Source organism: Pantherophis guttatus, chromosome 1 (assembly GCF_059756535.1).
Source record: "Pantherophis guttatus breed Tessera chromosome 1, ASM5975653v1, whole genome shotgun sequence".
Classification (NCBI taxonomy): domain Eukaryota; kingdom Metazoa; phylum Chordata; class Lepidosauria; order Squamata; family Colubridae; genus Pantherophis; species Pantherophis guttatus.
This window is the reverse complement of record NC_142063.1, coordinates 203353650-203366868: the sequence shown is the minus strand read 5'-3', so window position 1 is coordinate 203366868 and position 13219 is coordinate 203353650. Positions and strand designations below refer to the sequence as shown.

Below are 13219 nucleotides of genomic sequence, written 5' to 3'. Positions count from 1 at the left end.
TCCTTCCCATGCCATGCCTACCAAGCCACACCCACAGAACTGGTAGTAAAAAAATTTGAAACCCACCACTGCAACACTCCCTGCACACAGCTCCACGGGGGGGGGGGGAATTCCTCCACTTCCCTCCACTTCTTCTTCAATTCTTCGCACGAGCTCTCGGGAGCATCAACTCCTTGTCTCTATGGTAACCCCTCCTCCTCATTCCTTGGAAACCTCGGCTCTTAAAGGAGCCATGTCCAGAAGGCTGAAACAGCCGCGAGACCAAGAAACAGCCTTTCAAACTATAGTCTGGCCTCCCAACAGTCTGAGGGACCGTGAATTCGCCCCCTGTTTAAAAAGTGTGAGGACCCCTGCCCTAAACTCTGCTGAAGATGTTACCTAGCCTGTAAACAAAATGTTCAGAAACCAACCCAAAATCTCAGAGAACCTTCACTCTCATCCTACACCCGAGCTACAGATATTCGCCACTATTGCAAGTATGTGATTAGTTGCAAAGAAAGAGATTTTGCTGAACAATATGAAAATGGTGATGTGTACAAATTTGTTCACATTGTTACACTTTGTTACAGGGAAGTTATACCAGGATACATCAAGAGAGAGATAAAAATAAGTTGAATACAATGGGAATGGGGCACATAGGAAGTGTATGTTGGTAAGATACTGTACAACCAAGAATGAATATGGGATGAGTTCAAAAAAGCAGAGTGACCAGTTTGTGATAGTAGAATGAATGGGGATTGAATTCTAAATCAAATACAGTATATACCAAAGGGGAAGACAATAAAACAAGGTTGATGGCTGGGAGGTATTGATCAGATCTCAAGAAGTTTACAGAATAGAATTCAGTATATAAAGTAAGGTGACCAGACGTCCCGCTTTTGGCGGGACAGTCCCGCTTTTGAGCAATTTGTCCCGCGTCCCGCGGCATTTCAAAAAAGTCCCGATTTTTCTTGAGCCCCAGCTGATGGCTAGAAGGAAAAAAAACTGTTTAAACTCTTGCCCGGGGCTTCAAAGGGCCGCCCTACAGGCAATCAGTGTAAAGCAGTTTTTTTTTCCCCTAGCTAAGCTTCAGAAACGAAACCGAAACCAGGGTCTTTGGTGCAGCGTGACAAAATGAGGCAGAGAGAGATTTATTTTTATTTTTATTTTTCCTCCCCAAAAAAGGTAGGTGAAAAACTGCAAACAATGGGCAATTTAGGAGGAGAGTTCAAGATTTTAAAACACAAAGGAAAAAAAGCTGTATTTAACTAGGGAATTGTAATAATTGAGATACTATTAATTGTATATTGTGTTGAAAGCAGAAATGTTTAAGTTGTGGTTCAGAGGAATATATGGGGGAAATTATTTGGTTTATTATTATTGGTAAATATAATTAATTGATTTGTAAGAAATTGGATTGCATGGAAATAATTGGAATATTCATGTTCATATTGATTAATATACAAAAAAAGATAGTTTTATAACTAATTGATTTATATTAAAATGTTGAATTTGTATTAAACAACTGTATTACATAATTACATAATTAAACAATGTGAGGATGGATATAAAAATAGATGACAATGGGAAGGGGTATAATATAGAATAGAAGGGAAAAATTGAATTTGATTAAGATTAGAGATGAGGATGAAGGGTAATATTGGTTTTTTTAAAAAATAGATGAGGAATAAATATGGCAAAAAGGAAATATAGAAATTGTAAATTTAATTGAAATGACTAAACGCTGTTTAAATTTGTGAACCAGCCAAATATTCTGTTCAAAGAAAATACATTGTATGTTTGTATGTGTGTTTCTAATTATTGCTAATTATTCATATTTGTTCTCTTTTATTCTTTAAAGTTTAACAATTCATTCTTTATCTTAATATCTTTATATTTGCTTGGGGTTGGCTTTCTTCCCTTTCATCTTTTTTATTGTACAGCAATCTTTCTCCTCAAACCTACCACCTCTCTCTTTTCTTTCCTTCTTACTTTCTCTTCCCCCCACCCTCTTTTTCTCCTCCCTACTTCCTCTTTCTTTCTCCTTCTCCTCCTCTCTTCCTCCCTCTCTTACCCTCACTCCTACTCTAATTTCCATTCCTTCATCCCTCTCTATTGCTGTAATCCTTTAATGCATATGGACTACTCAGAGGGCTGAAAAAGTTATTTTTGACTGGTCCTCACACTTTTGACCAGTCCTCGAACTTATGACTGTCCTCACATTTTACATTTTTGCCCTATCTTGTCATCATGGTGAAGAGAAGCAGTTGTGAAATGAGTGACATGGTTGTTAAGAATGCTGCATGGGCATAAATGTGAGGATGGTCATAAGTGTGAGGACCAGTCAAAAGTGCGAGGACCTGTCAGAAATGACTTTTTTCAGCTCTCTGGTTAGTCCTTTTGTGCATATGGACTACTCAGAGGGCTGAAAAAGTTATTTTTGACTGGTCCTCACACTTTTGACCAGTCCTCGAACTTACGACTGTCCTCACATTTTACATTTTTACCCTATCTTGTCACCATGTTGAAGAGAAGCAGTTGTGAAATGAGTGATATGGTTGTTAAGAATGCTGCACGGGCATAAATGTGAGGATGGTCATAAGTGTGAGGACCAGTCAAAAGGTGAGGACCTGTCAGAAATGACTTTTCAGCCCTCTGAGTAGTCCCTATACACATAGCCATGGCCACCCGGTCACATGACCAGGTAGCCACGCCCACCCAGTCACATGGCCTCCAAGCCACGCCCACACAATAAGCCACGCCCACAACGGTGTCCTTCTTACCAATGTTAAAATCTGTTCACTTTACCCTATAGACATAGCCATGGCCACCCGGTCACATGACCAGCTAGCCACGCCCACCCAGTCACATGACCAGCTAGCCACGCCCACAAAATAAGCCACGCCCACAATGTCCCTCTTTACCAATGTTAAAATCTGGTCACCTTAATATAAAGCAATGTATGGATTTAGCAGAAGCAAGAATGATTTGTAAGCCTGGAAAAAAATAGAGATTTAGAATGGTGTCAGTGAAAACTAGATTAAATTCTGTTTCTGTTTTTTTTTAATCTTTAATTTCTTTGGCATATTAAGGCCTTTCTGCATAAAGCTGCTTACGCTGAAAGAGAATGGAGTATTGAGGAAAAGTTTTGACTATGCTCACTACAAACAAATGAAATTTTCTTTTAAGGAAACAATTGAGTCATAAATAATCATCTATTTATAATTACATAGCACAGGATCAGCCACAGTCAACACTGTGTGCCCACACCTGAGTTATATACCAGCTTTTGGAAAAGCAATACAATAACGAGTAAATGCTATATATAAGTAAACCTTAAACAAGACTGCCTTACCTTTCGTGCATTTTTTCTTTGGAATATATTGTTCAGGTTCCATCTTTGGAGACAAAGGTCTCCGGAGCAACTGAAGCTGAGACATGATCTTATGTTTGCATAGGAAGAAAGAAAATTTAAAAATAAATCAGAATTAACAATCTGAAAGAATATTAAAGGAAGCACAAAGAAGACAGAAAATTATATTATAAACAAATAGAACTTCCAATTTTAAAAATAATTTTGTTAAACAAATTACTTGGGAAAAAATATTTTTCCTTGGACCTTTATCAAAAAAGATCAGACAACAAGTATCAAGATTCCACAGCTGGAAATCAAAGTAATTACAACTTCATTTCCTTCCTTCCTTCCTTCCTTCCTTCCTTCCTTCCTTCCTTCCTTCCTTCCTTCCTTCCTTCCTTCCTTCCTTCCTTCCTTCCTTCCTCCATCCCACCCTCCCTCCCTCCCTCCCTCCCTCGACAGGAATGTTTTAAATACAGCTCACTCTTTAGAATGTCCAAAGACATGCAGCTCCGCTTCCCAAGATGCTGGGACTTAAGACTCACCTTCTAGCAGACACATGCAAATATAGGTAGTCCTCAACTTATGACCACAATTTAGCCCAAAAATTCGGTTGTTAAGTGAGACATTTGTTAAGTGAATGTTGCCCCATTTTACAACCTTTCTTGCCACAGTTGAAAACTGAATCACTGCAGTTGTTAAGTTAGTAACAGAGTTATTAAGTGAATCTGGCTTCCCTATTGACTTTGCTTGTCAGAAGGTCACAAAAGATGATCACATGACCCCAGAACACTGCAACCATCATAAATATAAGTCAGTTGTCAAGCATCCAAATCAGTGGTGGGTTCCAATTAGTTTTACCACTGGTTCGCATCGCGCACGCGCTTGGCGCACGATCGCCGCTTCACACAAGCGCATTGAGTAGAAAAATAGCCGAGGCATGGCAATCCATTCTGCTGCGCCTTACAACTGACCAAAACACAAAAGAAATAAAGGTAGGTATAGCACGGGGGCAGGGGGGAGGGCCCAACTGACATTCAGAGCAAACCGGTTCGCTCTCCTATGAAGATTTCTATACTACCGGCACTCCCGAACCGGGGAGAATTGGTAGCAACCCACCACTGATCCAAATTCTGATCACGTGACCATGGGAATGCTGCAAGTGTCATGTGAAAAATGGTCGTAAGTCACTTTTTTCAGTGTCGTCGTAACTTTGAATGGTCACTAAACAAACTGTTGTAAGTCGAGGACTACCTGTATACACCCACAAGTAATATACAACTAAAGGATGTATATGCAGAGCTCTTTGAGGGGGCTGTAACCAACATTCTGCCTAAGAATCTGTGGGTGAGGGGAAAGACTCCTTGAGCAAATTGACTGTTCACTCCTTATCCCCATCAATGTCATTCTATTTTTGAAGATTCTTTGGAAGGAATAGAAATTCTAATGGAAAACTAACGGACTTTGGTACTTTATCTGGTTTTAAATATAGTAGTCAAAAAATGAAGATATGAGCAAACAATAAAAGTTATTTAAAAATGAAGATACGAATAAAGAATATGAAAAATAAAGCAGATTTAATAGGGAAAATGCAGAGGTGAAATGCTACCGGTTCAGACCGGATAGCCTGATCCAGTAGCGATGGCGGCGGGTGGTTCGGAGAACCGGTAGCAAAAATCCCTGCGCCCCTCCCCCCCCACGATGCCCAGCTGAGCCGCACGATCATCAGAGGCTTTTTTTTTTTTTACTTTTAAAAGCATTTTTTCTACAACCTCTTCCGATGAAAAAATGCTTTTAAAAGTTTTTAAAAAAAGCCTCTGATGATCATGCGGCTCAGCTGGGATCGTCAGAGGCTTTTCAAAGCATTTTTTTCTGCAACCTCTTGGCAGAAGAGGTGGTAAAGAAATACTTTGAAAAGTCTCTGACGATCCCAGCTGAGTTGCCTGATCAGCAGAGAGGCTTTTCAAAGCATTTTTTAAAAAGCCTCTCTGACAATCCCAGCTGAGCTGCCTGATCGGCAGAGAGGCTTTTCAAAGCATTAGAAAAAATGCTTTGAAAAGTTTTTTTTTAAAGTTGGCCACGCCCATCCAGTCACATTAACCCCCCCCACCAAGCCACGCCCACAGAACTGGTAGTAACAAATTTTACATTTCACCCCTGGGAAAATGGTTTCAAAATTGAGAAAAAATGTTTTGTTTCAAACAATATTTTGACAACTTACTGTATGCATTGTTCGAGCAATGGCAGAAAGATACATCATGGTTTGTAGGACAAGGAGAAAAACCAAGGGTTAAGCATACATACATACATACATACACGCACATATCTATATCTATGTCTCTGTCTCTGTCTCTGTCTCTGTCTCTGTCTCTGTCTCTGTCTCTGTATTGGTATCTGTATCTGTATCTGTATCTGTATCTATCATCTATCTATCTATCTATCTATCTATCTATCTATCTACCTATCTATCTATCTATGTATATATATATATATACATACACGTGTGTGTGTGTGTGTGTGTGTGTAGGTCTTTGGTTATTCGGGTTTTCTCCCGCGTAAAATTGGAAGTGTCTTGGCGACGTTTCGACGAAGTCTCATTCGTCATCTTCAGGCTGGTGCTTTTGGCTTTGTGCTTCTAGGAGCAATGTGTGATCGCAGCTGTTTCTTCCTTTTAACTGCCAGTGGGGGTGTGAACTGATTGGGTGGGAGCTTGGCTGTATTGTGATTGGGTGGAGGTGTGTTCTGATTGGTTGGGGGTTTGGCTGTGCTCTGATTGGATGGGAGTGTGTTCTGTTTAGATGGGGGCTTGGTTGTGCTCGGGTTAGTCTGAGTTGCAGGGGGATTTGAGCTGGTGAGCTGTGTTGCTGTTGTTTGGCTTCGCGTTCGTGGTCGTGCCACATCTTCATGGTGGGTTTGCTTCATGTATGGATTGGAGGGGTTTAAAGTGGCTAATGATGCAGCTGTGGTCTGGCTTCTGGTTTGTGGTCATGCCTCATTGGTGTGGGTTTGCTTTTTGCGTGGATGTGTGGTGGTGACATCCTGTGTGGTTTTTGTGAGTGTGGGTCTGGTGTCCTGTGGCATTAAGGTGTTGGACCAGGGAAGAAGTTGGTTCCTCTTTTCTAACTGAGTTCTTGTGTTCTTCAATGCGTGCACTTATTCTTCTGTTGGTTTGTCCGATGTATGTGGTGGGGCAGGCGGTGCATGGGATTTCATATACTCCTTGATTTTCTAACTCAATTTTGTCTTTGGGGTTTCTTAGGATCGTGGATATTTTTTGGTTTGTGCAGAATGCTGTCTTGATGTTGTGTTTGAAGAACACAAGAACTCAGTCAGAAAAGAGGAACCAACTTCTTCCCTGGTCCAACACCTTAAAGCCACAGGACATGATATTGACTTTAAAAAGACCAGAACTATCACCAAAACTGAACACTTTAACAACAGAATAATCAGAGAAGCCATCGAGATAGAAAAACGCCCACACAGCATGAATAAACGAGATGATACGTCCCACCTACCAGCCATTTGGAAACTCGCCCTCATTGACAAACGAGTCCCTAACACAAAGAATGACACCAGATCCACACTCACGAAAACCACACAGGATGTCACCACCACACATCCACGCAAAAAGCAAACCCACACCGATGAGCCACGACCACAAACCAGAAGCCAGACCACAGCTGCATCATTAGCCACTTTAAACCCCTCTAATCCATACATGAAGCAAACTGACACCCACCATGAAGATGTGGCACGACCACGAACGCGAAGCCAAGCAACAGCAACGCAGCTTACCAGCTCAAATCCCCCTGCAACTCAGACTAACCCAAGCACAACCAAGCCCCCACCTAAACAGAACACACCCCCATCCAATCAGAGCACAGCCAACCCCCCATCCAATCAGAGCGCAGCCAAACCCTCAACCAATCAGAACACAGCCAAGCTCCCACCCAATCAGTTCACACCCCCACTGGCAGTTAAAAGGAATAAACAGCTGCGATCACACATTGCTCCTAGAAGCACGAAGCCGAAAACACCAGCCTGAAGATGACGAATGAGACTTCGTCGAAACATCGCCAAAACACTTCCAATTTTACGTGGGAGAAAACCCGAATAACCAAAGACCTACATACAAACACCCGCGAAAACCTCAGAAAACATATATATACATATATACACATACACACATATACATACATACATACATACATACATACATACATACATACATTCATACATATAATCCTCCAGTAACTTCATTCCTCTTGTTTTGTACCTCGGTATGTATTTCCCAGTTACAATTGTCCAACCCATTTTATCTTCTTCTCTAGGCATGCTATAGAAGTATACCATGATCATGCAGCAGAAACACCACAAACCTTCTAAAATCACCCAAGTATACAAATAATTGAAATAAATAAACGAAGTGACTATTTTAAAAGGCATCTCAGAATGTGTTTACTGTATTTTTTGAAGGAGGTCTTGGAACAGTTCAGCTTCTCATTGCATGGGTGGGTTCTACTAGGCAGCCCTGGAATAAGTCAATGGGAAGCTGTCAGGTCTTTCAGGAGAAGGGGAGGCACCCATGTTTCCATTGCTGAATTTCTGTCTTTGGGGAAAGAGAAAGAGACAGATTTTCAAGTTTGGTTTGTCTGATCTGGACAACCCTTCCCAGCCATTGCTTACATAGGTTCTGCTCTGCATTCACTTAGGACATTTAAATCCATTCTTTCTCCACATCTGAGCTCTGACAAACCTAGACAAAAAGTAACTCTTGGTTTTCTCTACTTAAAAGCCTGGAGCCTAGATACACTTTCATGTGCTTGCAAAATCAGTTTTTAATTCTTGGCAACTGCCTGGAGGAGTCTTGCAATTTTTTTGGCAAGGCTTTTCAGAAGCCATTGCCATTACTTTCTAGGGCTATGAGAGAATAACTGGCTTTGTGCCTATGGCAGGGCTATAACTCATGACCTTTCCAGTCTTTATTTATTTGATATCGGTAGTTATCCTGCTACAAACAGACTGTTGATGCCTTACAAATATTATAGAAACTTCATATTCGTTTTTATTTTTTCTTTTACATTAGTATTTATAGCATTCATTTTAATTCCAATCCTTGAAATATCATTATACACATTTCTAAAATACTTCTTTGAGCTTTTCCTCACTTTACTTTCATTCCAAATACTTAGATTACTTTTACTTTTGCTTATTGTTCCCAGATTTCCTGGTTTAACCCTTTTACCACTTTGGAAAGAAATGCATAACTCCTAGAACTACTATGTTCTACAGAAAAAAGTACTGGCAAGTCTCATTCTAGATTACCTACATTTTATGTAATTTGGCCCAAGTTCTAATTGTCAGGGAACTATTGCAACTATTGCTACAGTTGTCTGCATTAACTGAAGGCCATTAGATTTTATAAAGGTCTAAGTCAGTGATTGTGAACCTATGATATACATGTCAAAGGTGACACACCACAACATTTTCGGTGACACAGTAGTGTTTACCAACACTGTTTTAAAGGCCTTGTGCAATCTGGAGCAGCTTTGAGTCTACTACAGGGGCCTATCAACAGAGAAAAACATTGCCTGAAGGTAAGTGACCCATGGCAGATCCTGGGAAACATTGAACTTTGGAGGGCAATTGTGCCGTTCCTCAAGGCTTGCACTTTTGGGGGGAAATGGCCTGAGAGGCAGCCTTTTTGAGTGGCAGTGGTGACACACTAGGACTGAAGCTAAAGCCGGCCCAGGTTTCTACTTCAGGGCCAGCCTTGGCACTGCCACTGAGTGCTACTGTTTGGGTAGCCTACGTAGGGGAAGAGAAAAAATTGTTCCCATTTGGTATTTTATTCAGGGGTAGGGTTATGACACACCAGCAGAGTCAAATTAGGCAATTTCCAAATTTTTGACATGCCAAGGCCAAAAGCTTTGCCATCACTGGCTTAAGTGCAAGAAAGTGATCAGAAAGGCAGAACAGGAATTTAAGCCTCTGAAATGAGCAGGAAATCTCCAAGTGCCAAAGGGCAGGCTGGTGGTTTACCCCATTTTCAAAGTAATATAGATTACTATAAAAAAAGAGCAGGGAGAACTTTTACCTAAAATTATGTGGCCCTCAACAACTGTATATTCATGCAAATAGGCACATGCATCAGTATAGACCCTGAAAGTCGATTCAGATCTATGTCATGTTTTACATTAGTAATCCACTCAGTCCTGAAATTTCCTGCCTCGGAAGATCTGATTAAAATAAAACTTCCTGAAGACAATTTTGTCCCATTTCTATAGAAGAAGCACTAAGATGTAGCTCTCAAACTGTGTATATAACTTCCTTTAGTCAACTCCCAGCTGTCTATTCAGAATGCCTATATAGATCAGAAGCACCTGTTAAGAAGGATCAAAATATTTATTTCAGGGGTATTCGGGTTGCATCTAAACAGTTTTCTTTGGTCGGGTGGTGGATCACATAAACACAAAATCCTTTTGCAATGCTGATTTCCGAAATTAGTTGTGGAAAAGAAAGTGTTTTTCAGTCCCATGTGATCTAACCCTTTTAACTCTTCTCAGAAAATGGAGAAACTAATGGTGTGCCGTTTTGTCTAGTGAATTCTTACCTTCCAATTGTAAACTGGAGCAATGCTCTGCTGGACTTAAACACTGGCAAGGTGTACCTAACATTCTGGGAGACAAAGGAACAATATGTCGGAAGGGTCTTTGTGATTGGCTAAGGGAATAAATGGGCATTCCATTCTAGAAAGAATCAGAAGGGAAGAATCCATATAATCAGTAAGGGAACTGATTCACACACTGTAGATCACTGTAGACTTAAGAGGAAATGCCTGTGGAGATTTTCAGTCATATAGGTTGTGGTTGTCCTAAACATGGTTTTTCAAAAGGCAACTAAACTTTCTTTGTTTTTTCCCCACCATTCAGTCAAAACTGAAGAAGCTTCTTGGATGAGAAACAAAACATCTTCAAAGAAAAACCAAAGAAAGTCCAGTTGTCTCTTGAAAAAGCACCTTTGGGTTAAGTAGAGATGTAAAAACTATTGTATAAATAGAAAAATGGAATAAATGTGGGATTCCAGATGCTCTTCAAAGCAGGGGTGAAATTCAGCAGCTTCTGACAGGTTCTGGAGAACCGGCAGTGGAAATTTTGAGTAGTTCAGAGAACCGGCAAATACCACCTCTGGCTGGCCCCAGAGTGGATGGGAATGGAGATTTTGCAGTATCCTTCCCCTGCCACGCCCACCAAGCCACACCCACCAAGTCATACCACACCCACAGAACCGATAGTAAAAAAAATTAAATTCCACCACCGATTCAAAACTATTCAGTGGTTAATCTAGGACATGTAGCGGGTGAGATTATAAATGTGAACATCACTACAACCATAGGGTTGTCTCCAAATCTGCTCCATTTGTGAGAATTATGTGGATTCAAGAATTGTAGTTTATAAACTGTTGTTTATGGTTATGAATGTTAGGAAAACTTAGTTAAATGGGGGGGTTTTTTCCTCATAAATTTTACCTATGTTTCCTCATAAACATGACCTATGATTTGTGAATCCAATTTATAAGTGGGGCTCTTCCACATAATCTGCTAGCTAGCAATGCTTTAACGATTTCATTGAAGTGCCTTCAATGGCAGTGTCACCTCAGCTTATCCTTTTGTGGTGTAGAGGCAACGACAATCATGCTTTCCTACTCTGCTTCAAAACTGGTGTGTTACAACTTGTACCAGATTGAAACCAGCCTTATGGATTCCACAGTTTAATTTTATCTAAGCCACATTTGCACTCCTCTTGGCTGCTGTATGGAGCTGCTGGCATGCCTTCTAGTCACTGGTTGCTGCTACCCATTTTGGAGGTGTTATATCTCTAAGAAAAAAAAACAGGGACACATAAATTCTGCACTCCACCGTTCTCTATGACGTAGGTCTTAGATATATTATAAGGATTATTTATATATTTCCAAATGTTTGCTCAGCTTACTAGTTCTTATCCATTTGTGCAACTAGTGTGTCAAACAGGCAATAAATAGTCAAAAACTTTTCTTCTTTTCCATTAGTGGATTGGTGAAACTTTTTAAAAAAGCAGGTTCACTGGTGGACCAGTGAATAGTAGATGTTCTCCTCCTTCTCCCCATTCTTCTTTTGTAACTGGCTCCGTCAAGTTTCCCTTTTAGCCCAAATAACTGGAAGAAAAGTAAAATTATGATTCTTCTCTTCACCTACCAGTGAACACACTACACGGAAAGATTTTAGGTAGGAAGGGTCATCAACAGAGGAGCTTCATATAAAAATCTACCCATGAAAAACGCAGTGGACTTTCCAGAATTGGAACTTGTTTACCCACCATTTCAGTAAATGCACATGTTGTAGCCTTCTGATTTAGATCAGATTCTTACAACATATACAAAGCCATGAAAGCCGATGGACTATATTTATATAAATATTGACCTTAAGGCAAAGACCCCCATTATACTCAGCATAATGAACTAGATCTTAGTAAATATGGTGAAAAGTATTTTTCTATTTTTTTTTAACTTGAGAATCAAAACAGGTGTGCATTTGATATAGTCTAGTTCAGGGGTGTCAAACTTGATTTCATTGAGGGCCGCATCAGGGTTGTGTTTGACCTCGGGGACATGGCCAGCTTGACGTCACTCGTGTCGGGTGCACCTGTGGGGGACTGAATGTTCTGCCAGAAAAAATGGAGATTGGGAGGGCCGCGTGGAGGCCTTTGCAGACGAACACCGAAGTGCATGCGGCCTTCCTGAGCTCCGTTTTCATTGGCAGAGGCATCGCGGGCTGGTCCTTTGCTGTTTCCAGGGCAGCCCCACAGGCCAGATCTAAGCACCCCGTGGGCTGGATCTGGCCCGCGGGCCTTGAGTTTGATACCCCTGGTCTAGTTGATATGCTCCACAAGGCTGATAAGTAAATATATAACACCTCTGGCAATACCTCTTTACCTATATAAAGTCTTTATTATTAAATTACAATATTCATGTCAGTTTTCATATATTACACCTAGTTACATACCTGGTGCATTTTTTTTATCTCATATTATTAAGGAAAAATAGTAAATTGTAGAAACTTAAGAAATATGATAAACATTGCATGATGTCAGTACTGTAGTAATTTCTCTTTACATATCACAGATAGAATGACATCCTTCCAGACACTGAGCTTGTTCAAGTATATCCCAGTACTGTAAAACAACCAACAATTACTCAACCATGGGGTATTTTAGAAGAACCATTTTTTCATTAGAAATTATCATTAAAAGCCCTCCAAGCCAACATATACAGTAAATACTACATTCTCTTACATTCACGCCACCAAATACAGACTTTATCCAAAAACTAACTTAAAAGCTCTGTTTGAGTCTTAATCATTCAAAAGTGTTTTGCACCACAAACCAAGTGTTAATATAAAATTTAAAAAGAAAGCACAAACAAGAACTGTGTATGACATATGAAATTAACAGACAGATTATGGTATTATATGCTTTTGTGGATCAGTGTCCAACTGAGATGCATCAAGTGGATCTTCTTTTGGCAAATGTATGGTGCAGATTGGTCTCAAAGATTGTAAGAAAGGAGTCTATCAGTTTACAACCTGCAAAAGATAACAGTTCTATATAGATATCACATTCACCTGCTCTTCAAAATAATCTACTTTGGCTTTGTGCTGCGGGCATGCAGACAAATCCTGTTCCCGACATCCTTTCATGCCTGGCTGCCAATATTTATTTTTATTTTTATTTTATATTGGATTTCTATACCGCCCTTCTCCCTGAGGACTCAGGGCGGTGTACAGCCAGATTAAAAAAACATGCAGAACAAATATTAAAAACAATTAAAAGATATATAAATTTGGCCCAA

At 40.2% G+C, this 13219-nt stretch overlaps 1 protein-coding gene across 3 annotated transcripts in view; it reads right to left on the bottom strand.

Annotated features, from left to right (window-relative positions):
- Positions 1-10034, bottom strand: part of LRRC63 (leucine rich repeat containing 63) — a 33546-nt gene extending 23512 nt beyond the window's left edge. The window contains exons 1-3 of one of the 3 annotated variants that reach the window (XM_034432253.2): positions 9948-10034; positions 7797-7943; positions 3335-3422 (exon numbers count right to left, since the gene is read on the bottom strand). In XM_034432253.2, the coding sequence (XP_034288144.2) occupies positions 3335-3419 (85 nt within the window). In that variant the 5' untranslated portion in view covers positions 3420-3422; positions 7797-7943; positions 9948-10034. The remainder of the gene's footprint in view (positions 1-3334; positions 3423-7796; positions 7944-9947) is intronic. The other 2 variants (XM_034432254.3, XM_087886732.1) reach the window with 2 other exon arrangements.
- Between the last annotated feature and the right edge of the window lie 3185 nt (positions 10035-13219).